General features: G+C 53.7%; 7 protein-coding genes across 10 annotated transcripts; 3 read left to right on the plus strand and 4 right to left on the minus strand.

Moving 5' to 3' along the window:
- Positions 1–834: 834 nt before the first annotated feature.
- On the minus strand, positions 835–1,203 carry LOC309450217 (scale keratin-like; the record flags this gene model as incomplete). Its single annotated transcript, XM_082072950.1, has 1 exon — positions 835–1,203. The coding sequence occupies one exon, from the start codon at positions 1,201–1,203 to the stop codon at positions 835–837; it is 369 nt and encodes a 122-aa protein (XP_081929076.1).
- A 1,813-nt stretch (positions 1,204–3,016) lies between these two features.
- LOC309450222 (scale keratin-like) lies at positions 3,017–3,385 on the plus strand (the record flags this gene model as incomplete). The annotated part of the gene is made up of 1 exon (XM_082072955.1): positions 3,017–3,385. The coding sequence occupies one exon, from the start codon at positions 3,017–3,019 to the stop codon at positions 3,383–3,385; it is 369 nt and encodes a 122-aa protein (XP_081929081.1).
- A 2,390-nt stretch (positions 3,386–5,775) lies between these two features.
- LOC309450218 (scale keratin-like) lies at positions 5,776–6,144 on the minus strand (the record flags this gene model as incomplete). Its single annotated transcript, XM_082072951.1, has 1 exon — positions 5,776–6,144. The coding sequence occupies one exon, from the start codon at positions 6,142–6,144 to the stop codon at positions 5,776–5,778; it is 369 nt and encodes a 122-aa protein (XP_081929077.1).
- Positions 6,145–7,957: 1,813 nt separating this feature from the next.
- Positions 7,958–8,326, plus strand: LOC309450210 (scale keratin-like; the record flags this gene model as incomplete). The annotated part of the gene is made up of 1 exon (XM_082072943.1): positions 7,958–8,326. The coding sequence occupies one exon, from the start codon at positions 7,958–7,960 to the stop codon at positions 8,324–8,326; it is 369 nt and encodes a 122-aa protein (XP_081929069.1).
- A 2,388-nt stretch (positions 8,327–10,714) lies between these two features.
- LOC309450213 (scale keratin-like) lies at positions 10,715–11,083 on the minus strand (the record flags this gene model as incomplete). Its single annotated transcript, XM_082072946.1, has 1 exon — positions 10,715–11,083. The coding sequence occupies one exon, from the start codon at positions 11,081–11,083 to the stop codon at positions 10,715–10,717; it is 369 nt and encodes a 122-aa protein (XP_081929072.1).
- A 1,813-nt stretch (positions 11,084–12,896) lies between these two features.
- Positions 12,897–13,265, plus strand: LOC309450219 (scale keratin-like; the record flags this gene model as incomplete). The annotated part of the gene is made up of 1 exon (XM_082072952.1): positions 12,897–13,265. One exon carries the CDS (start codon positions 12,897–12,899, stop codon positions 13,263–13,265), a length of 369 nt encoding a protein of 122 aa, XP_081929078.1.
- An 8,527-nt stretch (positions 13,266–21,792) lies between these two features.
- KRTAP13-2 (keratin associated protein 13-2) lies at positions 21,793–23,996 on the minus strand. 4 transcript variants are annotated; one of them, XM_082072938.1, is made up of 2 exons: positions 23,842–23,996; positions 21,793–22,588 (listed from the first exon to the last, which is right to left on the minus strand). In XM_082072938.1, the coding sequence occupies exon 2, from the start codon at positions 22,565–22,567 to the stop codon at positions 22,223–22,225; it is 345 nt and encodes a 114-aa protein (XP_081929064.1). In that variant the 5' UTR covers positions 22,568–22,588; positions 23,842–23,996; the 3' UTR covers positions 21,793–22,222. The 4 variants fall into 4 exon arrangements, with proteins under 4 accessions (XP_081929064.1, XP_081929063.1, XP_081929061.1 ...); XM_082072937.1 differs by lacking the exon at positions 23,842–23,996 and adding an exon at positions 22,722–22,899; XM_082072935.1 differs by lacking the exon at positions 23,842–23,996 and adding an exon at positions 22,682–22,899.
- Positions 23,997–27,065: the final 3,069 nt, after the last annotated feature.

Consider the following 27,065-nt stretch of genomic DNA (forward strand, 5'->3'; position numbering starts at 1 on the left):
AGCTCCTGCCACACGAATCAGGCTGTGATTCCTGGGACTGAACGTCTGTAGCCGAGAAGGGAGGAGCAGCCAGTGAGTTGGTCTATGCTGGGTGTGAGGAGGGGAAGGAGAAGAGGAAGAAAACTAGAGGAAAAGGGACGGGAGCAGGAAGGGGAGGGAGAAGAGGCAGGAGAAGCCTCCCGTTTGCTTTCTCTCCAGGGCCTGGAGCAGAGCCACGGAGGAACAAAGTGGCTGGATCCCATGCAAGCATTTTCCCGGGGGGCTGCCAGCCCCTGGGGCAGCCAGGCTCATGCGCGCTGACACTGGAGGTCTGCAAATGCCGCGTGTCCCGCAGACAGGGGAGCAGCCTGCATTCAGGGGGCACTCTTGGAGCTCAACTGCGGGACCGTGTGTGGCCAGAGCTGCAGGGGTTGTGGGGTGTCTCAAAATGAACTCAGCCTGGTACTGTTGTGGCTGAGAGACTGCCCTGGTCTGGCTGGCGGGGCTCACGTGCACGGCAAGGGGAGCCCTGCAGCCCACACCGGGCTCTGAAAGAAAAGGAGGAGAGGCAGGTGTTGGATGCAAGCTTGTTTTATTGCAGTGCAGGAAAGGAACCACTGGAGAAAGACACTGAAGGTAGAGGCAGGCAGGTTGTCCCTGGAGGCTTCAAGAGAGCTGTTCCTTCAGGCTTCCTATCCCAGGCGGCAGCCATTGCAGAGAGTAACGAGTGCCCTGAGGGACGATGGTAGAGTCGCGCATCTGGGCAAGGGACGGGGCGAGGAGGAGAGAGGCAGGAAAGGAGTGGAGGCGTGAGGCCGAGGTGGCCCAGGAGCCAAGGGGGCTCTGGGGCTGCGTCTAGCAGGGCCCACAGTTGTCCCACAGCTTCCTGCTGTAGCGGGGCAAGACGCAAGGGCTGCAGGCGGGAGAAGCGTAGGAGGGTCTGCCGAAGGTGCAGAGGCCCCCGGAGCCCTGGGTGGCGCCGGCACCGTAGAGGCCCCCCAGCCCCAGGGAGCCCCCAAAGGCGGGCGCTCCGGAGGAGCCCACCACGGCTTGCTGGGGGAAGGACGTGAGGATGGGGCCGGGGAAGGTGACGACGACGGGGGGCGGCTGGATGAGGGCCGTCGAGTCGGGGCACTGCCGGGCGCACAGCTCGTTGCAGCTGTCAGCGATGGGCTGGGGCACGGCCACGCTGGTTGGTGCTGGTCGCAGGTCGGAGCAAGACATCTTTGTGCGAGAGTGATGAGCCTGAAAGACACGGCCCCAAGGACAGCTGTCATGCATGCGGAGAAGCCTCCCCGGCTCAGCACTGCCCTGTTCCCTTGGCTGTCCTGGAGCTGGAGGGACCAGGGCCACCCCCTTGCCGCGCTGCCCACTGTTTGCCCTTTGCCCAGCCAGCCCCCCTCAGCACCCTGCTCTCTGTAGCCCTCTCCTTGCCATCTCTCTCTGCAAACAGAGGGCAGACGAGCCCTCGCAGAGAGCCTGTGCAGGGCCCGGCTCTGCGTGGCCTGGCCACGGGGCTCCTTCCTCCTCGCGTCGTGGCTCAGCCCAGCCTGGCCGTCCAAGGCGGCTGCCAGCACGCCCGCCGCTGGCAGAGCTCTCCTGGCCAGGGATACCCCACAGCGGCCTCAGCTACAGGAGGCAGAGACCTGCAGGCACCCACCTACCCTTTTCCTGAGCAGAGCGAGGCAGGAGCAGCGGATGCCCATGCTCAGCGAGGGCAGCGCTTTTATGCCACAGCAGAGAGTGGGGGGAGGAGCTGGCCGCGCTGGAGGCACGTGTCCTGCGCTGGCCGATCCCCTGCCTTCTCCCTGTGTGGCACGGGGCTGTTTTGCTGATGTCGTTTCCTCTCCAGCCCCAACCCGCTCTATCAGCCCCTGCAATTACCCCACTCAGACGCTTGCCAGCTGCCACCTCACGGGCCCAATTAGCCCCACCGTCTTTTCATTATCTCTGTGTGAAAGAGGGCACACGGCGTGACAAAGGCTGACTGCAAGCGCCCTGCGTGCCATAGCTCTTCTGCAAGGGCTTGGTCTCTCGGCGTGGCCCCGTGTCTGCTTCGCAGAGCCACAGGGAAGACCAGGGTCTCCCGCACGCCAGCGACCGCATGACGTGCACCGTGGAGCTATTATCTACAGAGGCGCGAGGTTACGAAATGCCAAATCAAAGGCACTCCTCTCGGGCACTGCCTGCTCAGCACGATGTATCACTCGCCAGCCCAACACAGCCGGCCTCCATCTGCCTGCAGGCCTTGGCCGTGGACCTCTGCAAGTCTGGGGGAGCAAGACCCCTTGTGCTCTTCCCGCAACGCGCGTGTTGCAAGGAGCACAGACCCCGAGCCGTGCTGAAGTGGCACAGGCTCACTCCAGGCCTGCCCCAGCCCCGCGGGCCCCTTGCAAGTCTCCTGGGAAGCCCGTTGCTGGGCGATGGTGCTGGGCAGGGGCTGCCCTCGGGGTGCCGGGCAGCCGGCAGCGCCGGCTGACGCCAAAGCCCCAGCAGCCCTTGGCTGGGCTGGCCCCGCTCGCCCTGGCCACCGGCTCGATTCACAGCAGAGCCTGGCTGTGGGCACAGGGCAGAGGTTTCCCTGCAGCAGAGCACCAGTCTGGCCGCAAGGAGCTGCAGCAGCACGGCCATCTCCTGCCTTCTACATCCCCGAGCAGGGGATGCGTGCTGTCATTTAGCCCACAGAGCACAAAGGGCTCGAAAGCCTGGCAAGCGGTATGTGCTGGTCTGGCAAGGGGATGCTGACTCAGGGAGGGGCAGGAGGCGGCCAGCCCCATAGGTGTAGGCAGGAGGGAGTGCTGCCTCTGCTGATTGGCCCAGCTGGTACTGAGCCACAGCAGGGCCGCTATAAAAGCTCTGCCACGGCCAGGCTCTCCCAAGCACTGCTCTGGCTGCCTTCTCTTCAGGGAACAGGGTAAGTCTGCGAGCGCTTGTTCTCCTGGCCCCCTGCTGCGGCCCGTCCGCCTCGGGCGCTCCCTTCTGCTACTCACTTGCAATCTCTGCCCTCTTGCAGAGCACCGTTCGATCCCACGCAAAGATGGCTTGCTCCGACCTGCGCCCAGCACCAACCAGCGTGGCCGTGCCCCAGCCCATCGCTGACAGCTGCAACGAGCTGTGCGCCCGGCAGTGCCCCGACTCGACGGCCCTCATCCAGCCACCCCCCGTCGTCGTCACCTTCCCCGGCCCCATCCTCAGCTCCTTCCCCCAGCAAGCCGTGGTGGGCTCCTCCGGAGCGCCCGCCTTTGGGGGCTCCCTGGGGCTGGGGGGCCTCTACGGTGCCGGCGCCACCCAGGGCTCCGGGGGCCTCTGCACCTTCGGCAGACCCTCCTACGCTTCTCCCGCCTGCAGCCCTTGCGTCTTGCCCCGCTACAGCAGGAGGCTGTGGGACAACTGTGGGCCCTGCTAGACCCAGCCCCAGAGTCCCCGGCGCTGCCCCCAGCCCAAACGCCAAGGCCAACGCCAGCCACGCAGGGCTGCGCTGGCAGGCACGGGGCACTGAGGAGTGCTGAGCAGCCCCAGCCCCAGACAATGCCTGGGCAGCTGGCAGTGCCCAACAGCCTCCGCCCTTCCCTGCTCCTGCTCTCTGCTCTCCTCCCTCTCTGCCCAGCTGTCAGACCAGCTAGGACCTGGACCCCCACGGCTCTGCAGGCCTGATGGACCACGTCCTCGGGAGCTGCAATGCTGCACGAAGGGGGCATCTGGAGCAAGAAGCCATGCTCTTGAGAAGATGCCCCTGCCTCCCGCCACCCATGGCAGCCAGCCTCTCTGGGTCTCGTCCACCATCTCTCTGACGATCTCTGCTGATCCTCTGGGCAAAATAAAGTTTTCCTGCATCCCAGTCATGTTTCCCTCCGTCCTTGTCCCACGTAGCAAAGAGCCTGGGGGCAAGTGCCCTTCAGCAGATGGAGGGCCAATGCTGGTGCTGAGATGCCCAGAGAGGTGAGGGTGGGCGGAGCTGGGAGAGGGAGGTTGCAGGCAGCGGGCAGGGGAGAGAGAGCCTTTTGGTAGGACTTGCACGAGTTGGGGAAAGGGCAGAGGGAAGGGAGCGGGAAACGTGCTGGCAGGACTCCTTTGCCTGGCCTTTCCCGCCTGGGAACAGCAGCAGCTCCTCCAGCTCTGGTGCTCCGCAGAAGCACGGCAGCATCCCCGGGTGCCCACGCAGAGGAGGCTGGACAAAGACCCCGTGGTGAAGCCCACACTTGGGCAATGGCCATCGATTGCTGGAGAGCGGGAGAAACGGAGGCTGAGGGCTGACCTCACTGCCCTCTACAGCTTCGTGAGGAGGAGAATTGGATAGGGAGATGCTGCTCTCTTCTCGCTGGGATCCAGCATGAGGACACAGGGGAACTGTTCAAAGCTGCAGTAGGGAAGGTTTAGACTGGACATGAGGAAACATTTCTTGGCTGAGCGGGTGCTCAAAAGCTGCAACTGGCTTTGCAGAGAGGTGGTCAATGCCCCAGGCCTCTCGATGTTTAAGAGGCTTTTAGAAAATGCTGTTGATGATTTGCTTTACAGTTTGGTCATCCCTCGAGAAGTCAGGCTGTTGGACTAGATGATCTTTCTAGGTCCCTTCCAAGGGAAAGATCCTGTTCTACTCTCACGTCTCCTCTGGAGAGAGCTGGGACCTTGGCTCCCGGTGAAGAGGAGGCTCAGAGTGTTTCTCACCAAGCTGCACACGTGCCTGAAGGGAAGGCATCGAGAAGATGGAGCCAGGCTCTTTTCTGAGGTGTCCAGTTCCAGGACAAGAGGCAATGGGCACCAGGTGAAAGGCAGGAGGCTCTGCCTCAACGTGCCAGGCCACTTTTTCCGTGTGAGTGAGACCGAGCAGTTGCACAGGTTTCCCCAGGAGGTTGTGGACTTCCCGTCCACAGAGACACGCGAAAGCTCACTGGACACGGCGCTGGGCAGCCAGCCCTGGGTGCGGCTGCTGGAGGCAGCAGTGTGGCAACATGCCCTGCGAAGCTCCTGCCACACGAATCAGGCTGTGATTCCTGGGACTGAACGTCTGTAGCCGAGAAGGGAGGAGCAGCCAGTGAGTTGGTCTATGCTGGGTGTGAGGAGGGGAAGGAGAAGAGGAAGAAAACTAGAGGAAAAGGGACGGGAGCAGGAAGGGGAGAGGGAGAAGAGGCAGGAGAAGCCTCCCGTTTGCTTTCTCTCCAGGGCCTGGAGCAGAGCCACGGAGGAACAAAGTGGCTGGATCCCATGCAAGCATTTTCCCGGGGGGCTGCCAGCCCCTGGGGCAGCCAGGCTCATGCGCGCTGACACTGGAGGTCTGCAAATGCCGCGTGTCCCGCAGACAGGGGAGCAGCCTGCATTCAGGGGGCACTCTTGGAGCTCAACTGCGGGACCGTGTGTGGCCAGAGCTGCAGGGGTTGTGGGGTGTCTCAAAATGAACTCAGCCTGGTACTGTTGTGGCTGAGAGACTGCCCTGGTCTGGCTGGCGGGGCTCACGTGCACGGCAAGGGGAGCCCTGCAGCCCACACCGGGCTCTGAAAGAAAAGGAGGAGAGGCAGGTGTTGGATGCAAGCTTGTTTTATTGCAGTGCAGGAAAGGAACCACTGGAGAAAGACACTGAAGGTAGAGGCAGGCAGGTTGTCCCTGGAGGCTTCAAGAGAGCTGTTCCTTCAGGCTTCCTATCCCAGGCGGCAGCCATTGCAGAGAGTAACGAGTGCCCTGAGGGACGATGGTAGAGTCGCGCATCTGGGCAAGGGACGGGGCGAGGAGGAGAGAGGCAGGAAAGGAGTGGAGGCGTGAGGCCGAGGTGGCCCAGGAGCCAAGGGGGCTCTGGGGCTGCGTCTAGCAGGGCCCACAGTTGTCCCACAGCTTCCTGCTGTAGCGGGGCAAGACGCAAGGGCTGCAGGCGGGAGAAGCGTAGGAGGGTCTGCCGAAGGTGCAGAGGCCCCCGGAGCCCTGGGTGGCGCCGGCACCGTAGAGGCCCCCCAGCCCCAGGGAGCCCCCAAAGGCGGGCGCTCCGGAGGAGCCCACCACGGCTTGCTGGGGGAAGGACGTGAGGATGGGGCCGGGGAAGGTGACGACGACGGGGGGCGGCTGGATGAGGGCCGTCGAGTCGGGGCACTGCCGGGCGCACAGCTCGTTGCAGCTGTCAGCGATGGGCTGGGGCACGGCCACGCTGGTTGGTGCTGGGCGCAGGTCGGAGCAAGACATCTTTGTGCGAGAGTGATGAGCCTGAAAGACACGGCCCCAAGGACAGCTGTCATGCATGCGGAGAAGCCTCCCCGGCTCAGCACTGCCCTGTTCCCTTGGCTGTCCTGGAGCTGGAGGGACCAGGGCCACCCCCTTGCCGCGCTGCCCACTGTTTGCCCTTTGCCCAGCCAGCCCCCCTCAGCACCCTGCTCTCTGTAGCCCTCTCCTTGCCATCTCTCTCTGCAAACAGAGGGCAGACGAGCCCTCGCAGAGAGCCTGTGCAGGGCCCGGCTCTGCGTGGCCTGGCCACGGGGCTCCTTCCTCCTCGCGTCGTGGCTCAGCCCAGCCTGGCCGTCCAAGGCGGCTGCCAGCACGCCCGCCGCTGGCAGAGCTCTCCTGGCCAGGGATACCCCACAGCGGCCTCAGCTACAGGAGGCAGAGACCTGCAGGCACCCACCTACCCTTTTCCTGAGCAGAGCGAGGCAGGAGCAGCGGATGCCCATGCTCAGCGAGGGCAGCGCTTTTATGCCACAGCAGAGAGTGGGGGGAGGAGCTGGCCGCGCTGGAGGCACGTGTCCTGCGCTGGCCGATCCCCTGCCTTCTCCCTGCGTGGCACGGGGCTGTTTTGCTGATGTCGTTTCCTCTCCAGCCCCAACCCGCTCTATCAGCCCCTGCAATTACCCCACTCAGACGCTTGCCAGCTGCCACCTCACGGGCCCAATTAGCCCCACCGTCTTTTCATTATCTCTGTGTGAAAGAGGGCACACGGCGTGACAAAGGCTGACTGCAAGCGCCCTGCGTGCCATAGCTCTTCTGCAAGGGCTTGGTCTCTCGGCGTGGCCCCGTGTCTGCTTCGCAGAGCCACAGGGAAGACCAGGGTCTCCCGCACGCCAGCGACCGCATGACGTGCACCGTGGAGCTATTATCTACAGAGGCGCGAGGTTACGAAATGCCAAATCAAAGGCACTCCTCTCGGGCACTGCCTGCTCAGCACGATGTATCACTCGCCAGCCCAACACAGCCGGCCTCCATCTGCCTGCAGGCCTTGGCCGTGGACCTCTGCAAGTCTGGGGGAGCAAGACCCCTTGTGCTCTTCCGCAACGCGCGTGTTGCAAGGAGCACAGACCCCGAGCCGTGCTGAAGTGGCACAGGCTCACTCCAGGCCTGCCCCAGCCCCGCGGGCCCCTTGCAAGTCTCCTGGGAAGCCCGTTGCTGGGCGATGGTGCTGGGCAGGGGCTGCCCTCGGGGTGCCGGGCAGCCGGCAGCGCCGGCTGACGCCAAAGCCCCAGCAGCCCTTGGCTGGGCTGGCCCCGCTCGCCCTGGCCACCGGCTCGATTCACAGCAGAGCCTGGCTGTGGGCACAGGGCAGAGGTTTCCCTGCAGCAGAGCACCAGTCTGGCCGCAAGGAGCTGCAGCAGCACGGCCATCTCCTGCCTTCTACATCCCCGAGCAGGGGGATGCGTGCTGTCATTTAGCCCACAGAGCACAAAGGGCTCGAAAGCCTGGCAAGCGGTATGTGCTGGTCTGGCAAGGGGATGCTGACTCAGGGAGGGGCAGGAGGCGGCCAGCCCCATAGGTGTAGGCAGGAGGGAGTGCTGCCTCTGCTGATTGGCCCAGCTGGTACTGAGCCACAGCAGGGCCGCTATAAAAGCTCTGCCACGGCCAGGCTCTCCCAAGCACTGCTCTGGCTGCCTTCTCTTCAGGGAACAGGGTAAGTCTGCGAGCGCTTGTTCTCCTGGCCCCCTGCTGCGGCCCGTCCGCCTCGGGCGCTCCCTTCTGCTACTCACTTGCAATCTCTGCCCTCTTGCAGAGCACTGTTCGATCCCACGCAAAGATGTCTTGCTCCGACCTGCGCCCAGCACCAACCAGCGTGGCCGTCCCCCAGCCCATCGCTGACAGCTGCAACGAGCTGTGCGCCCGGCAGTGCCCCGACTCGACGGCCTTCATCCAGCCACCCCCCGTCGTCGTCACCTTCCCCGGCCCCATCCTCAGCTCCTTCCCCCAGCAAGCCGTGGTGGGCTCCTCCGGAGCGCCCGCCTTTGGGGGCTCCCTGGGGCTGGGGGGCCTCTACGGTGCCGGCGCCACCCAGGGCTCCGGGGGCCTCTGCACCTTCGGCAGACCCTCCTACGCTTCTCCCGCCTGCAGCCCTTGCGTCTTGCCCCGCTACAGCAGGAGGCTGTGGGACAACTGTGGGCCCTGCTAGACCCAGCCCCAGAGCCCCCGGCGCTGCCCCCAGCCCAAACGCCAAGGCCAACGCCAGCCACGCAGGGCTGCGCTGGCAGGCACGGGGCACTGAGGAGTGCTGAGCAGCCCCAGCCCCAGACAATGCCTGGGCAGCTGGCAGTGCCCAACAGCCTCCGCCCTTCCCTGCTCCTGCTCTCTGCTCTCCTCCCTCTCTGCCCAGCTGTCAGACCAGCTAGGACCTGGACCCCCACGGCTCTGCAGGCCTGATGGACCACGTCCTCGGGAGCTGCAATGCTGCACGAAGGGGGCATCTGGAGCAAGAAGCCATGCTCTTGAGAAGATGCCCCTGCCTCCCGCCACCCATGGCAGCCAGCCTCTCTGGGTCTCGTCCACCATCTCTCTGACGATCTCTGCTGATCCTCTGGGCAAAATAAAGTTTTCCTGCATCCCAGTCATGTCTCCCTCCGTCCTTGTCCCACGTAGCAAAGAGCCTGGGGGCAAGTGCCCTTCAGCAGATGGAGGGCCAATGCTGGTGCTGAGATGCCCAGAGAGGTGAGGGTGGGCGGAGCTGGGAGAGGGAGGTTGCAGGCAGCGGGCAGGGGAGAGAGAGCCTTTTGGTAGGACTTGCACGAGTTGGGGAAAGGGCAGAGGGAAGGGAGCGGGAAACGTGCTGGCAGGACTCCTTTGCCTGGCCTTTCCCGCCTGGGAACAGCAGCAGCTCCTCCAGCTCTGGTGCTCCGCAGAAGCACGGCAGCATCCCCGGGTGCCCACGCAGAGGAGGCTGGACAAAGACCCCGTGGTGAAGCCCACACTTGGGCAATGGCCATCGATTGCTGGAGAGCGGGAGAAACGGAGGCTGAGGGCTGACCTCACTGCCCTCTACAGCTTCGTGAGGAGGAGAATTGGATAGGGAGATGCTGCTCTCTTCTCGCTGGGATCCAGCATGAGGACACAGGGGAACTGTTCAAAGCTGCAGTAGGGAAGGTTTAGACTGGACATGAGGAAACATTTCTTGGCTGAGCGGGTGCTCAAAAGCTGCAACTGGCTTTGCAGAGAGGTGGTCAATGCCCCAGGCCTCTCGATGTTTAAGAGGCTTTTAGAAAATGCTGTTGATGATTTGCTTTACAGTTTGGTCATCCCTCGAGAAGTCAGGCTGTTGGACTAGATGATCTTTCTAGGTCCCTTCCAAGGGAAAGATCCTGTTCTACTCTCACGTCTCCTCTGGAGAGAGCTGGGACCTTGGCTCCCGGTGAAGAGGAGGCTCAGAGTGTTTCTCACCAAGCTGCACACGTGCCTGAAGGGAAGGCATCGAGAAGATGGAGCCAGGCTCTTTTCTGAGGTGTCCAGTTCCAGGACAAGAGGCAATGGGCACCAGGTGAAAGGCAGGAGGCTCTGCCTCAACGTGCCAGGCCACTTTTTCCGTGTGAGTGAGACCGAGCAGTTGCACAGGTTTCCCCAGGAGGTTGTGGACTTCCCGTCCACAGAGACACGCGAAAGCTCACTGGACACGGCGCTGGGCAGCCAGCCCTGGGTGCGGCTGCTGGAGGCAGCAGTGTGGCAACATGCCCTGCGAAGCTCCTGCCACACGAATCAGGCTGTGATTCCTGGGACTGAACGTCTGTAGCCGAGAAGGGAGGAGCAGCCAGTGAGTTGGTCTATGCTGGGTGTGAGGAGGGGAAGGAGAAGAGGAAGAAAACTAGAGGAAAAGGGACGGGAGCAGGAAGGGGAGGGAGAAGAGGCAGGAGAAGCCTCCCGTTTGCTTTCTCTCCAGGGCCTGGAGCAGAGCCACGGAGGAACAAAGTGGCTGGATCCCATGCAAGCATTTTCCCGGGGGGCTGCCAGCCCCTGGGGCAGCCAGGCTCATGCGCGCTGACACTGGAGGTCTGCAAATGCCGCGTGTCCCGCAGACAGGGGAGCAGCCTGCATTCAGGGGGCACTCTTGGAGCTCAACTGCGGGACCGTGTGTGGCCAGAGCTGCAGGGGTTGTGGGGTGTCTCAAAATGAACTCAGCCTGGTACTGTTGTGGCTGAGAGACTGCCCTGGTCTGGCTGGCGGGGCTCACGTGCACGGCAAGGGGAGCCCTGCAGCCCACACCGGGCTCTGAAAGAAAAGGAGGAGAGGCAGGTGTTGGATGCAAGCTTGTTTTATTGCAGTGCAGGAAAGGAACCACTGGAGAAAGACACTGAAGGTAGAGGCAGGCAGGTTGTCCCTGGAGGCTTCAAGAGAGCTGTTCCTTCAGGCTTCCTATCCCAGGCAGCAGCCATTGCAGAGAGTAACGAGTGCCCTGAGGGACGATGGTAGAGTCGCGCATCTGGGCAAGGGACGGGGCGAGGAGGAGAGAGGCAGGAAAGGAGTGGAGGCGTGAGGCCGAGGTGGCCCAGGAGCCAAGGGGGCTCTGGGGCTGGGTCTAGCAGGGCCCACAGTTGTCCCACAGCCTCCTGCTGTAGCGGGGCAAGACGCAAGGGCTGCAGGCGGGAGAAGCGTAGGAGGGTCTGCCGAAGGTGCAGAGGCCCCCGGAGCCCTGGGTGGCGCCGGCACCGTAGAGGCCCCCCAGCCCCAGGGAGCCCCCAAAGGCGGGCGCTCCGGAGGAGCCCACCACGGCTTGCTGGGGGAAGGACGTGAGGATGGGGCCGGGGAAGGTGACGACGACGGGGGGCGGCTGGATGAGGGCCGTCGAGTCGGGGCACTGCCGGGCGCACAGCTCGTTGCAGCTGTCAGCGATGGGCTGGGGCACGGCCACGCTGGTTGGTGCTGGGCGCAGGTCGGAGCAAGACATCTTTGTGCGAGAGTGATGAGCCTGAAAGACACGGCCCCAAGGACAGCTGTCATGCATGCGGAGAAGCCTCCCCGGCTCAGCACTGCCCTGTTCCCTTGGCTGTCCTGGAGCTGGAGGGACCAGGGCCACCCCCTTGCCGCGCTGCCCACTGTTTGCCCTTTGCCCAGCCAGCCCCCCTCAGCACCCTGCTCTCTGTAGCCCTCTCCTTGCCATCTCTCTCTGCAAACAGAGGGCAGACGAGCCCTCGCAGAGAGCCTGTGCAGGGCCCGGCTCTGCGTGGCCTGGCCACGGGGCTCCTTCCTCCTCGCGTCGTGGCTCAGCCCAGCCTGGCCATCCAAGGCGGCTGCCAGCACGCCCGCCGCTGGCAGAGCTCTCCTGGCCAGGGATACCCCACAGCGGCCTCAGCTACAGGAGGCAGAGACCTGCAGGCACCCACCTACCCTTTTCCTGAGCAGAGCGAGGCAGGAGCAGCGGATGCCCATGCACAGCGAGGGCAGCGCTTTTATGCCACAGCAGAGAGTGGGGGGAGGAGCTGGCCGCGCTGGAGGCACGTGTCCTGCGCTGGCCGAGCCCCTGCCTTCTCCCTGCGTGGCACGGGGCTGTTTTGCTGATGTCGTTTCCTCTCCAGCCCCAACCCGCTCTATCAGCCCCTGCAATTACCCCACTCAGACGCTTGCCAGCTGCCACCTCACGGGCCCAATTAGCCCCACCGTCTTTTCATTATCTCTGTGTGAAAGAGGGCACACGGCGTGACAAAGGCTGACTGCAAGCGCCCTGCGTGCCATAGCTCTTCTGCAAGGGCTTGGTCTCTCGGCGTGGCCCCGTGTCTGCTTCGCAGAGCCACAGGGAAGACCAGGGTCTCCCGCACGCCAGCGACCGCATGACGTGCACCGTGGAGCTATTATCTACAGAGGCGCGAGGTTACGAAACGCCAAATCAAAGGCACTCCTCTCGGGCACTGCCTGCTCAGCACGATGTATCACTCGCCAGCCCAACACAGCCGGCCTCCATCTGCCTGCAGGCCTTGGCCGTGGACCTCTGCAAGTCTGGGGGAGCAAGACCCCTTGTGCTCTTCCGCAACGCGCGTGTTGCAAGGAGCACAGACCCCGAGCCGTGCTGAAGTGGCACAGGCTCACTCCAGGCCTGCCCCAGCCCCGCGGGCCCCTTGCAAGTCTCCTGGGAAGCCCGTTGCTGGGCGATGGTGCTGGGCAGGGGCTGCCCTCGGGGTGCCGGGCAGCCGGCAGCGCCGGCTGACGCCAAAGCCCCAGCAGCCCTTGGCTGGGCTGGCCCCGCTCGCCCTGGCCACCGGCTCGATTCACAGCAGAGCCTGGCTGTGGGCACAGGGCAGAGGTTTCCCTGCAGCAGAGCACCAGTCAGGCCGCAAGGAGCTGCAGCAGCACGGCCATCTCCTGCCTTCTACATCCCCGAGCAGGGGGATGCGTGCTGTCATTTAGCCCACAGAGCACAAAGGGCTCGAAAGCCTGGCAAGCGGTATGTGCTGGTCTGGCAAGGGGATGCTGACTCAGGGAGGGGCAGGAGGCGGCCAGCCCCATAGGTGTAGGCAGGAGGGAGTGCTGCCTCTGCTGATTGGCCCAGCTGGTACTGAGCCACAGCAGGGCCGCTATAAAAGCTCTGCCACAGCCAGGCTCTCCCAAGCACTGCTCTGGCTGCCTTCTCCTCAGGGAACAGGGTAAGTCTGCGAGCGCTTGTCCTCCTGGCCCCCTGCTGCGGCCCGTCCGCCTCGGGCGCTCCCCTCTGCTGCTCACTTGCAATCTCTGCCCTCTTGCAGAGCACCGTTCGATCCCACGCAAAGATGTCTTGCTCCGACCTGCGCCCAGCACCAACCAGCGTGGCCGTCCCCCAGCCCATCGCTGACAGCTGCAACGAGCTGTGCGCCCGGCAGTGCCCCGACTCGACGGCCTTCATCCAGCCGCCCCCCGTCGTCGTCACCTTCCCCGGCCCCATCCTCAGCTCCTTCCCCCAGCAAGCCGTGGTGGGCTCCTCCGGAGCGCCCGCCTTTGGGGGCTCCCTGGGGCTGGGGGGCCTCTACGGTGCCGGCGCCACCCAGGGCTCCGGGGGCCTCTGCACCTTCGGCAGACCCTCCTACGCTTCTCCCGCCTGCAGCCCTTGCGTTTTGCCCCGCTACAGCAGGAGGCTGTGGGACAACTGTGGGCCCTGCTAGACCCAGCCCCAGAGTCCCCGGCGCTGCCCCCAGCCCAAACGCCAAGGCCAACGCCAGCCACGCAGGGCTGCGCTGGCAGGCACGGGGCACTGAGGAGTGCTGAGCAGCCCCAGCCCCAGACAATGCCTGGGCAGCTGGCAGTGCCCAACAGCCTCCGCCCTTCCCTGCTCCTGCTCTCTGCTCTCCTCCCTCTCTGCCCAGCTGTCAGACCAGCTAGGACCTGGACCCCAACGGCTCTGCAGGCCTGATGGACCACGTCCTCGGGAGCTGCAATGCTGCACGAAGGGGGCATCTGGAGCAAGAAGCCATGCTCTTGAGAAGATGCCCCTGCCTCCCGCCACCCATGGCAGCCAGCCTCTCTGGGTCTCGTCCACCATCTCTCTGACGATCTCTGCTGATCCTCTGGGCAAAATAAAGTTTTCCTGCATCCCAGTCATGTCTCCCTCCGTCCTTGTCCCACGTAGCAAAGAGCCTGGGGGCAAGTGCCCTTCAGCAGATGGAGGGCCAATGCTGGTGCTGAGATGCCCAGAGAGGTGAGGGTGGGCGGTGCTGGGAGAGGGAGGTTGCAGGCAGCGGGCAGGGGAGAGAGAGCCTTTTGGTAGGACTTGCACGAGTTGGGGAAAGGGCAGAGGGAAGGGAGCGGGAAACGTGCTGGCAGGACTCCTTTGCCTGGCCTTTCCCGCCTGGGAGCAGCAGCAGCTCCTCCAGCTCTGGTGCTCCGCAGAAGCACGGCAGCATCCCCGGGTGCCCACGCAGAGGAGGCTGGACAAAGACCCCGTGGTGAAGCCCACACTTGGGCAATGGCCATCGATTGCTGGAGAGCGGGAGAAACGGAGGCTGAGGGCTGACCTCACTGCCCTCTACAGCTTCGTGAGGAGGAGAATTGGATAGGGAGATGCTGCTCTCTTCTCGCTGGGATCCAGCATGAGGACACAGGGGAACTGTTCAAAGCTGCAGTAGGGAAGGTTTAGACTGGACATGAGGAAACATTTATTTGCTGAGCAGGTACTCAAAAGCTGGGGGGTGCTTGCTGTCATTTAGCCCACAGAGCACAAAGGGCTCGAAAGCCTGGCAAGTGGTATGTGCTGGTCTGGCAAGGGGATGCTGACTCAGGGAGGGGCAGGAGGTGGCCAGCCCCATAGGTGTAGGCAGGAGGGAGTGCTGCCTCTGCTGATTGGCCCAGCTGGTACTGAGCCACAGCAGCGCTGCTATAAAAGCTCTGCCATGGCCAGGCTCTCCCAAGCACTGCTCTGGCTGCCTTCTCCCCAGGGAACAGGGTAAGTCTGCAAGCGCTTGTCCTCCTGGCCCTCTGCTATGGCAATCTTCTGCTCCTCTGGGCACAGTGAAGTTTTTCTGCATCCCAGTTATGTCTCCTTTTTTTCTTGTCCCACTCTGGGAAGACCCTGGGAGCCAGAGCACACCATCTGAGGAAGGTCATATGCTGGTTCTGAGATGCCCAGGGGCTGGTAGGGCAGGCAGTTCTTGGAGAGGGGTCATGCAGGCAGCCAACAGGCATGGGAGAGAGAGCCTTTCAGTGGGACTTGCAGGAGCTGGGGGAAAGCAAAAGCAAGACAGTCTCTGGCAGGGCTTTTTCGACCAGTATTCTCCACATGGGAGCAGCACCAGCTCTGCTAGTTTCCACTGCTTTTTTCCTTTTGCAGTAGCTTGGACTGGGGAGCCCCTCCAGTTACCTGTATAACTCCAGGGCCCCTCTTGGCTATGGGATTTCAGCCTTCTCCATGCTCAGCAGTGGGTAGTGCAGCCCATACTCCTTCCACCAGTACAGCCGGTTCCTCTGCAGCAGCTGTGGGCCAGGCTAAAGATAGCTGGAATACCCCTGGTTCCTCTCCTCAAAGCATCCATCTGCTTTTTCTTTGGATTAACTATGTCCACTCTTCCTATTTTAGTTCTCATTTTATGCTGGTTGAGGATATTTTTCATGGACTAATTTAAAAAGTGTGTGGATTTTAAACTTTGTCAATTCAGGAGAGGTTTGTCTTGTTTTCCTATAACTTGCATTCTCATTAAAGTTCTGCTGCATATAACAATAAGAATTCTGTTTATCCCCCTGTTAAGTGTGGCTTTGTTAACAGTCTTAGAGGTTGTGAAGTTCAGCTTTTAGTATCCAGTTTCCATCCCCAACACCAGCAGAAAAAAAGCAGTTCATAAACCCTTCTGAAATCCCATTTCTACAATTCGTGGATCTTTCCCCTTGTCCTCTTGGCTACTATTGTTTTATGGTATCAAGAACATTTGGACCCCTGTTTTCCCCTGCTGATTGTTAGTCAAGAATGATTCTTTCATATTGTACTTGAAGAAGTGTGACTAAAGGAAAATATACCCTACCAAAAAAGGGATAGTGCTAATTTATTGCATTTATCTGTGATTACCTCTTTACTAACTGCTATGGTAAGATTTAAACGTAGAGCTGCCCGGTACTGACAATTTACATGCAGGTAAATTTATCCTAGAGAAGGCCCCAAAGAGGAAGAGAGAGGAAGAACATTGCAAGACAGATATTATGATCCACCATAGATTTAATGCCTGAGAAATATATTTTTTAAAAATGTACAGCATAAGAAAGCAATGGGGTTGAATATGGGCAAAACTCATCATCCATTTCAAGGCAATGCTTGACAGCTGGGCATCCAGCTTCTACATGCAACAACAGAAGTTACATTTTTCACCTCATTGATAACAGAGAAAGGCATTAAGTCAGAAATGCCAAGCTCCTGCAGTCCCATTAGCTTAGGAAAAAGCTGAGGGTGGTCAGCAAGCATATGGCCATGGTCATGAGCTCAGTCCTGCATCCGGATCACACTTTTAAGTTTCTGGTTTTTCCTTTGTGGTTTTTCCCCAAGACTTTATCATGGCCCACACCGGTTGTAACGACGGTAGGACCTCCCATGAAGGCCACCTAGACCTGAATATCCAAGGCTCCCAAGTCCCAAGGAGCTGCCGGAGGAGATGGGGACTCCCCCAGCATTGAGAGCATCCCCTACAGCTGCAGAAGCTGAGGATCCCACGGTGGTATTTTGGGGGAAGGAGCTGAGGATTGGGCCAGGCAGGGTCACCACCACAGGGGAGGGCTGAATGACATACGTCGAGTCCTGGCACTGCCTGATGCAGGGCTCGTTGCAGCTGTTTGCCAGTGGAGTTGGGCTGCAGGTGGTGGGAGGACACAGATCATAGCAGGACATGTCTGCAGAATGGAACTAAGTCTGAAACACAGGGAAGGAAGTAAACACAAGACAGAAATTATAATTATAGTCATGTAATTAAGCTGCTAAGATGATGGAGAGTGCAAGAAGCTAGCTAGAGACTGTGGAGAATGGAATAATGTCTTAGGTTGAAAGGAGATTTCAATGAAACTTAAACTCCTTGGTGCTGCAGAGGACAGCTTGTTGCTCTGCCTGTTCTGAGCAGTCTTTGATAGCTCATTTCCCACAACACTCCTTCAGGATGAGTGCAGCCCTGTAGTAGGTGGGAAGCAAGGAACAAGGCTTGTGATCTCCTATATGATACAGCTCGGGGAAATTTCACCCCACAACAGCAGCTAGAAGTGAGAAGTATAACCTGAATAATGTGACACCCACCTGTGAAAGGGAACTGTTATCCTCCCCACAGACAGGCTTGTCCCTTAAACAGCAAAACAACAAATATTCTGCCTAATTCTTGTTTAATCATGCCCTTTTCTTTCTGCTTATTACCTCTTACACGAGTCTTACAGAGAAAGCAGCTTTCTGACTTTTTCTGAAGGTGGAGGAATGGAAGTTGACCATTTCCAAAATCATTTCATAAACAGAGTAGGTAGAAGCTTTACTATCAATATTTCAGTAACAGGTATGCAGTAACAGTACCAAAGTATTCAGAGCATTTTAGAAGGAGATTATTGAAATATTTCTAGTCTCAAAGTGCTTAGAAATGGAGGATTATTTTCATAGTATTCTGGTGTAAGGAGGAGTATGCTTTCAACATTGCTCAGCAGACCTTTGAAAATCTGAGCCTGCTTACTCATGTATCTACAGAAAAAAGCTTTGAGAAAGCCCAAATCTCTGTACAGATTCTCCACACCTACTTCTGATTGCTGAGCAATTTGCATGCAGAGATTGGAACATCCTGGAACTGAATACTTCAGTGACATAAACGAAAAATGAGTCTGAAGTCCTGTGTCCAGCACTTGCCACCCTTCAAAGAACAGTTACCTTCTTTACAGAAAGAGCTACATGCAGGTCTTCCACACACACTGGTACAGAGCATAAACCTCAGACAAAACAGTGCAAAAATAAAATACAATGAAGGCAACAATTCAGGACACTGAAAGATACTAAGCAGATTCAGACTTACCCTATTCACCAAGGAGAATAAAGCAGAAGTGGATGGCAGCAGCTTGCTCTGAGCTGGCTTTTATACTGTGTTCTAGAGTGCCTGAGGAACTGAGACATACTTTGTACATGTAGTTATTTACCAACCAATCGTTAAAGACTTCTTGTATGCAAAACACTCCAAGCTGATGATTTACTTATTTCCTCACTGTTTGTATTTATTGCCTTGATTTAACTTTCTCATCATAATGTTTGCATTCCACTACAGAGGTTTCTTTTGTCTTAAAATCTTATGTGGCCAGGTAATTCCTGGTCAGCTCAACTGACTCATCTGAGTTACTAAAGGAATTATTTCACATCCTAGGCACAATATATGTGATGTACGTTGACCCAGATTAATATATATATTAGGAAAGATCTATGTGAACTCCCCTGTGAAATCCCCCTTCCCTGTTCATAGAGAGCATAAGTTTTTGACACATCTCACTCTGGAAAGGCCAGAAGCTACTGTTTCTGACTCTGAATTCGTCTGCAGGTTTGCAAAATTCCTCTTAAATAGCCACACAGCCACAGAAATTCAGAAAATAATTTTGTTACAGAAAGCACTTTGCAGAGCTGATTACAGTCAACCAGTCTTGAAGGTGCCTACTGGAAAACAGATTATGTGGGGGAATACATCGTTTTACTTTCTTGACTCAGGAGATAGGATGAAAGAGTATCAGCAGTCTGATCTATTCATTTTATACTAAAGTACTATGATTCCAGGAAGGAATTTGAGACAGAGATCTTCAATTTGGAAACTGAGTGTCAAAGTCCTTAATCTAAGAAGTCTACTAGTTTTAGCTTTCTTCCTACGTCAAACTCCAAGAAAATGATTCAGGTCAGATTGAGGATGCATGTGAATTTCAGGCTGTTCAGAAACACTGGCACTCAAAGATTTGCAGAAGCTTACCTGTGGCATCATAAAGTTGCCAAACAGTTTTACATTTGCCATTAAATTACTCTTTTCCTCTACTGTGTCTTGCACTATTATACAAATTTATACTCCAAATTAATGGTAGCTACTCACAGAAGTTTGTAATATTCTTGTTCTTTTTTCCTCTTTCAAAAGCAAATAGTTGTCTTCATTTTGCATGGTCTTAAAGAACATCACAGTGTGCAACATTTCAATTTCTTTTTCAAAGACAATTTCTAGATTAAAAAGTAATTGCATACGATGCATAAGCAGACTTTAGAGCACGGGTCAGTATTCCAGTCTCTCCTCTCCTAATGCGAAGAGAGAATTTGCAGAGACACGCAAATTATCTCTGAGCTGTATCTTCATGAAGTTCTCCTGTGAAATACATGGTGATTGTATGCTTTTGAAGAACAAAAGCCTTCAAAGTTCAGAACACATTTTCATCAATGGCTCAGACATGCAAATAACGCATAATCAGAAAATGCGAAGCTATGTGACACTATTTGAACATGATGGGCATTCCAGATTTGTGACCAGGACTACTAATAAACTTCACAAACTTCCTCACATCATATGGTGTCACAAGCTAGAGTCCTTTCATTTTTTTACTTAAAATACAAATCAGTATTTGCACAAAATGGCATATTAAAAATCCCATTCCATTCTTCAGTCACTGGACAGATTTACTAGATGGATAACTGATGGATTTACCAGTCTTTCCCCAACGCTCTTACCCACAGACACAGTATGTGCATACACAGTATGAAAATGTGAAAAACATGTTCCTCTATAGCAATAACTAACTATTGATCATAAGAGAAGCATGTGGTTTTGAAAACAAATTCATCAAAAGGTATGGTGATGATAAAAAGAGTCACAAGTCCTCTCCTGAAGGTGCTCACATGTCGAGTTAGCCTGGCTGTCTCAATCTACTCTTCTAGGAGCTGAAACCTTTGAGATAGTGCTTGTTGGAATATTACAAAGAGTAGTAGTAATCCTAAATCTCATGGTCACTTATCAGGGATCAAATTGCACACTCAGGACTTAAAAGCTCTTGCTCTGGCAGCAGGTGGTACTCCCATGGGCCAGTGTGACCAAAACCGCTAAAAAGCAGACAAAATTCCTAACCAAACTGCATTTTCACTCATGCCCTTTTTGGGAAGGTGGAGTCAGAATGTAGAGCCAGGCACATTTAAAGGGTGCGAAGAAAAAGATGAAAGAGACACCATGGATTGTGGCTTTCATCCAATGCCAGGATAAGTCCAGACAATAAACAGTAAACAAAACTATTTCACTAGTGCTAATGCAGCTATATGGGAAAGAAATAAAAGCAACAACAACAAAACCCCAACAACTGCAGGAACTAGCTAATAAAATGTGCAAGAGTATGTCAGACTGGGCAGCCTGAGAAAGCAATAAAAGCTCTTGCTCTTTAGAACCTTCCTGACTCTTCCCTCACCCCTGATTGCAAGACAGAAGCTACAATTCTGGTTTCAGCTTTACAAAATTTGATATTGAAATACATCTTCACTGACAGGAGTACCAAAGACTTGGTGTCCTGCAAAAACAACTAACGTTACTATTTTTCCTACAGGACCAACTTCCTGTGTTAGATATGCAGGCTGACCTCCGTAAGAGAAAGTTATTTTGCAACACCTGCAAATGAATGATGACTTCTTTGGAATGCACCCCCTGTGATCAAGCAACAGATTCAGTTGAGATTGCAAAAAAATATATTACATGTTAAATTCAGACCAACCTTTTCTTGTATTATAACATCAAACTGCTAACTTTCCATGCTCTTCGGTTGTTTATTAAGAAAACCTGCACCTTAAAATTATTCTTTCATGTAACTATGTGCCTCCTTTAATTTAGCTCCACTAAATGACTGTAGTCAATATAACTTTGTCAGCATCTTTCCCTGGCTTTAATTAGAGTTGAGCATCAGTCTTACAGACACAGACAAAGACTCCAAGCAAGACATTTCACAGATATCAGGCTGTGAGCCATGTGGGATGACAGGACACTGAATCATCCAGAGCCTGCAGGTAGAGCTTTTCAAATCTTCTTTCTTCGGGGACCAAAGCTCCCAGTCTCTGAACACCCTTTTTTACAACACAGATGACGCAGCTAGAACAAAGCAATGCCCAATAAAGTTCAGATGTACTAGACACAACGAATAGCAGTCAGTTTATAAAGACACACTGAGTAAGGGTTATAGCTCAGAATCTTTTAATATCTTTCTCCCAGAAGTGTTGTCCAGGCCAGCAAATTTGAAGGCAAATTCCCTTGCAAAAATACCACATACCCTTCTCTTCATCCCCTCCCAGACTTAGCAGGGCCTGATCTCAGCTGGCAAGAGGTGCTGCACCTGTCACAAAGCTCTGGGGTGCACTCAGAGGGGTGCACCATCTGCTGCTTCTCTCCCACAACCTCTACCCTGAGCAAGTTCAGCTGTGCTCAGGAAAAGCATGATGCCTCCCTTCTTTCCAAGGGTTTTCCTAAGTATCACAGATGAGTAAACAGAGCCACAATCTTCTTCCAGGTTGCCCAGGTAACAGCACATACACACTATTCGTGCAGCAAGCTATGAACAGATAAGTCGAGGTAGTGCTTCAGAAAAAGGTTTGTCCCTATAATTTCCAGTGTTCCCCATGCCCCTGTAGATTTTCCTGCTGCATCCCTCTGCCTTCTTTTCTACGTAGATGCTGTTGTTTTCTACACCTGCAGAAGGATAAGGAGAAACTGTATTCCCCTCAGTGAGTTTTTCCCTGCAATTCAGCTATTGCCCCATTCAGCTTGTTCCCCCATTCTCATCCCTCTTCTAAGACAAGCATCTCAAAACAAGTATTTTCTCATGAAATAGCAATATTTAAAGGGTCTTTTTCAATCTCCATGGTAGAGTAGGTGAAGGGCCTTTAAAGTGCAAACAGAAGCAGCTTGCTTGATTTGAGATTTCCTCCTTATGCAAAAACAGGAGACATCCCCATTGCAGGTGAACATCACCACTTTCCAGCCTCTGATAAATTGTCTTGGGCTTGATTTACTGGTATAGACAAAATAAAAACTTTTTTATTCAACCGAAATCTGACCCATTTCCTTTGGCAACTGGCATGAAGTTATTTGCACAGTTGTTTCTGGAACTGATGACTTCCAAAGGGATACGTTTCACCACTGGCAGTCTGGAAGAGCAGCTGGGAGATGAAAGAAACACGGGCAGACTCAGAGTATGATGCAGCACAAATTTAATGAGGCTGAGGAATGGAAGGAAGCAATGCAAAGTGTAAGGAATACATTTCCATGGTCCGCTAAGGACAGTGCCCACTCATCCCTCCAGCAGTGACATACTCAGCAAAACGAGATCTTCCTTCTTCATTGTTCAAGTGAACTGTACTAATTCAGCCATGCAGAACAATTTCTAATAATTACATTTTTTTTACCTACTCATTATGAAGTACAAAAAAGCATAAGAGAACAAGACATTTGATTAGAAATACAAAGTAAAGCATAACAAAAGACAAGCGAAGCCCTGGTTTGAGGAGATGCCAAGCTCCCGCAGCTTCATTAACTTCAGGTTGTGGGTGTCTGACATCTAGCCATGGCCCTGAGCTCAGTCCTGCCTTCGGTCCTGCTTCAGCATTCCAGGTCATTTCTTCCTGCTTGCTCCTTGTGCTTCAGCATGGCCCGTAGAAGCCACTGCGGTAGGTGTTGTAGCGACGGTAGGGCCGGCTGTAGCCACTGCCCAGGCCTGGATAGCCAAAGCTTCCAAATCCCAGGGAAATGCCAGAGGAGATGGGGACCCCTCCAGCACTGAGAGCACTCCCGACAGCTGCAGATGCTGAGGATCCCACGGTGGTGTTCTGGGGGAAGGAGCTGAGGATGGGTCCGGGCAGGGTCACCACCACGGGAGAGGGCTGGATCACCACTGTTGAGTCCTGGCACTGCCTGACACAGGGCTCGTTGCAGCTGTTGGCCAGCGGGGTTGGGCCACAGGGCTGGCACAGGTCGTAGCAGGACATGTCTATGTGGTGGAGATAAATCTGAAACACAAAACCATAAATAAATGCAATACAAATATTTAACCAAAACTCTGTGCAGGTGAAATTCTCTGACAAGGGTAGTATATGACAGACTAAAAAGAGATTCCATGGGGAGAAAGATGACATTTTTCACCAGATCCAGAGTACTTTGAAAGCAGGGTTGAGCTTGCAATTTCTTAAAGGAGACTGCTGGGGAGGATAGCACCGGTGCGTCTCAGTTGGGAACTTATCCTGAAGCCTTTGTGGTTAGTCAGCTCGCACAGGAAGCAGTGTACACGCGGGCGCTGAAAGCCTCTTGCCCACATTGCAGAGGATGCCCGAACCACATGGCCATTATACTGCCCTGGGAGAAGGCACTTTCACCACTTCCCCTTGCAGTTGCTGCTGCACACAGGAAAACTGTTAGGGCTCTGTGTATCCTGGAGAAATGTGGGGTGACTGTAGCTTTGAGGTGAAGGTGCTCTGCTGGAATGGGTAAGACTCAGCTCATTATTCCTGCTGTAAGGCTTGCCTCTTTGCTAAATGCTCGATGATGACAAACATCCTAGTATAGCAAATAGCCTTTCCCATTTCATTCCCATGCATGGTCCATCTTGGATGTCCTTCTCCTAGTTTTAGAAAGTGGAAAATAGAAATCTAAGCACTTAAAATTTGTTCAGTAAGAAGTAAAATGACAGGCAGCTGAATTCAGAAACACTTTTATTTTTGTGTATTGATATTAATATTTAAATCACTACCATATCTCAGAATTGCTAGAGTGCAGTTATTTGGAGGATGGAGAAGAAACGGGTTAAAGGTCACTCCTTCCCTGCAGAAGAACTACAAATTGAGTTTCAAAGGCAGGCATGGTATGATTGCTTTCTATATGGAGGGCTGGTGACCCAGGACTGCCAGTATCCCCGTGTTCTCCTGCTCTTCAGACCTTAGCTGAATTTTCCACAGAGCAGCACACTACTCTGAAAAGACCCAAGAGCGGACTACAGGTATTTTTTGTTCAGCGACAGGACCTGAAAATTTGTTTGGATCCCAAAGCCGATTAGATAGACCTAACAGTCTAACTTGTGGCTAACTGCTTTATTCAATGATTTTTTATAACTGATCACCAACAGAAAGCTTCCTCTTTCATATGAAAACCCTTTCCTCCCCCAGAGGAAAAAAGGTTGAATGTATTACAACATTAGTGAGGAAAAGCTACAAAATCATCAAGGCAAAAGTTCAGCATGTAAAGAGAGAATAAATGAGTTCGGACTCACCCTATTCACCAAGGCAAAGAAGGCAAGAGAAATGGATGGAAGAGCCTTGAGTTGCTCAGGTTTTTATACTGAGTCCCAAGCTGCCCAACAACTTGGTGCATTCTTTGTGTATGAAGTTATTTATGAGCCACTACTGATTACATGTTCTTTTTACCTCAGTATTTGTGTTTATTACTGCTTCACTTCCTTATCTTGTGGCGTGTATATCTGACCACAAATTTCTTTCATCTTAAAATAATCTTGGACAAGTTAATTTCTAGTAACACTAGAATGATTAATTCAGAAGAATTTATTCTGCTTTCAAAACCCTTTTGGATCTGCCTGGTGTTATTAAAGGAGATTAAGCTGAATTTACATAATGCAGTCCTTTGTACCCTCGGCAAGGTAAATACTGTTGGAAATCATGAAGAATTTCAGGAATACACACACAATTTTCACCAGGCCCAAAATGAGAGAAGGACAATTGCTGCTAAAAGGGCAGGACGCTGAAGAACCCTGTAAAGAGTCGGGAAGGACTGAAAAGAGTTATGGCTGTGTACAAAGGCTGAGCCACAACTAGGACAAACACTTAAGATACTGCTGCTTTGACATGGGGGAAGAAGAAAAGAAAGAGTATTACAAGTCCAGTCTAACAAGACAATATCAAATGGTAACACTTCTTTGGAAGAGTCTGAAGAACAAATCTTATTGATACAGGATCTTTCCTGACTGCTTCTAATTCTTGGCCTGATCACTTAGGAGTTCTTTATCTCAAGAAACCACAAATTCACTTTTATTCTTATCTCAGACCTCAAAACATCAGCAACTGTTTTTAGGTTAACTTCCACATGCATAAATATGTTGCACTGCTGTGTCTGGTAAAATAAATAGTAAAGGGGTAAAATACATATGCAATCCTAGACACAGGTATTAGTACTGAGGTTTGTGCTCTCCTAGCACTTTAGCTACAGAGACATGTAAATAATCCCTAAATTAGGAGTGTCTTTGTGAAGATCCCCTGGGAACAGAAACTTGTTTGGCTTGGTATTAAGTTCCTCAGAACTTCAAAGTTTATCAGAAGCCTTTATTAACATGCTAGGCATGCAAAGTATCATATTATGTGCAAATGTAAGATACGTGACCCATATTTGAATTCTAATAAATATAAACATGCTATGTTATAATTTCCCTTTTTGTCAAAAATAAGTGTAACTAACTACTCCATACAGCTCTGTGGAGTATTTCTGCAAGGAGCCAGGTGTGGTGTGGTCGTTACGCTGAAATCCAATGGTGAACACTAGATGAAAACAACGAAAATTAATTTATTCTAGAGGGAATGAATTATTTACTCACCAGAACCTCTGCAATAAACCACACCCACAAAAGGTGGGCTTTAGTTAATTTCCAAATATGTTTGAGTAATTTTTTCAAATGCAGATTTTAATTATGTTTCAAATTGTAGGAGAGCAATTAGTATTCCTCTACTCACGGCCCCATGTGTCAGACACACTGTCATTGCAGAATTACATCTTGGTGCCACCAGGGCTGACCAATGGGTACTTGTAATCCATTGCCTCAGAGCAAGGGATTACCTATAATCATCGGTACAAACCCTTTTTGCAAGGCGTCTTTTCTTTCTGACAGGGGTTATATGAGGTGTCACTCACATGCATTTTGCTGGAATTACATGCCAGGTCCCTGATTTCACATTTACCACCATTGGTCATTTAGGAAGGAAAAGACCACAGCCTACTTTCTGGAGCTGGAGACTCAGTACTAACATGCATTAATTTAAAGCCTTTCTATCCCAGTAAGAAGGGGAAGGTTTCATGCTCAAAATAAAATTCAAAGTTACAGGTTTTCACATGGGGTGAAAAAAATTCAGCCTGTCATTTAACTCCACAACCACTGAGCATACACAGACACCTCTGCCAAACCCAACTGCTTCAGCACCAACTCATGAAGATCCACAGAGGCACCAGGAGCTCAGTTTACAACATGAGTTACAAATCTACGTTTAAGTAGCCTTACATAGGCTGGCCTGAATCATCAAAAAAATACCCAAAATTATTTGCAGGGGGAGCGGGTCTCCTCCTCGACCATTCCCCTCCAAACTCCCTGTGGTCTTTTCTCTTTGGGGCCCCACTTCGTTCAGGCCATGGCCATCAGAAATTCCTTCTGAAGAGCAAGAGGAATCTGACAGCGGGCAGTTGAAGTGCATGGCCTGAAAGCCAAAATTGGGGAAGGAAATGTAGCAACTCTATAGTACAAGTAGACAAAGTATCTATGTTGTATATAGTATCTGCTTTGTTACAATGCACCTAATTAGTTTCAGTTCAAAATGCCTCTATTTGTTACAAAGTATCTACCTAGAATATACAATGTTCCCAATGTTTCCTGGCTCTGAAAATATTGCTTGGCATAGAGGTCATCAGTCAGGTTCTTATTTCTGGTCAACATGAAAAAGTAGCTTCCAATTAATAAAACAGGGGAACAGTAAGAAATTTTACAAAATGTGAGCTGCTAGAAGCTTTTCAAACAAACACCAGGAGACTTGGATTGTGATGCAGCATAGCTTTAATGAGAGCAAAAAGTATCAAGGGAAATATGTATGTAAACCTGTTCAGTGCTTCATAAGAGTGTAAACAACACTGAAATTATTGTTATGAGGTTGATTGTGGTGATTACTCAATTCGCATTTTCCACTGAGATGGTACTCTGCAACGATTTCTGTATGGTGACACATTCCTCCCAGAGAGGTGGAAAAAACAGAAGGAAACAACAATGAAGCTCAAATTCAGATGCAACACCAGTTTAATGATAAAACATCAAGAAATATTCTGCAAATCACAGGAATACACATTTTTATATAGGGGAAAGAAGCCACTTAACCCATTCCAACGGAAATCAAGACTCTGCTTTTCCTTCTATCCTGAACAAAGAAAAAAAAATCAAAAACAAACAAACAAACAAAACAAACCAAACATGCCAAATCTTCAGAATCATTTGAAAGTAAAGCATCATGCCAAATAAAACTGAAATTCAAATGCAAGGAGAGTAATAAAAGATAGGAATTTAAAGAAGACATATTTTGACGACGTGTCCAGACAGCACTTTGCTTCCCACCCTGTTTTGCAAAAGGCTACAAGGGTGCTCAGCCCATCTGGAAACCCTGGCCAGCAGCTCCGTCCTCAGTCCGGCACCAGGCTTCCTGGTCAATGCAGCTCTGGACGTCCAGTCCGGCT

This window comes from Streptopelia decaocto, assembly GCF_964273445.1.
Source record: "Streptopelia decaocto genome assembly, chromosome: 26".
In the NCBI taxonomy this organism is placed as follows: domain Eukaryota; kingdom Metazoa; phylum Chordata; class Aves; order Columbiformes; family Columbidae; genus Streptopelia; species Streptopelia decaocto.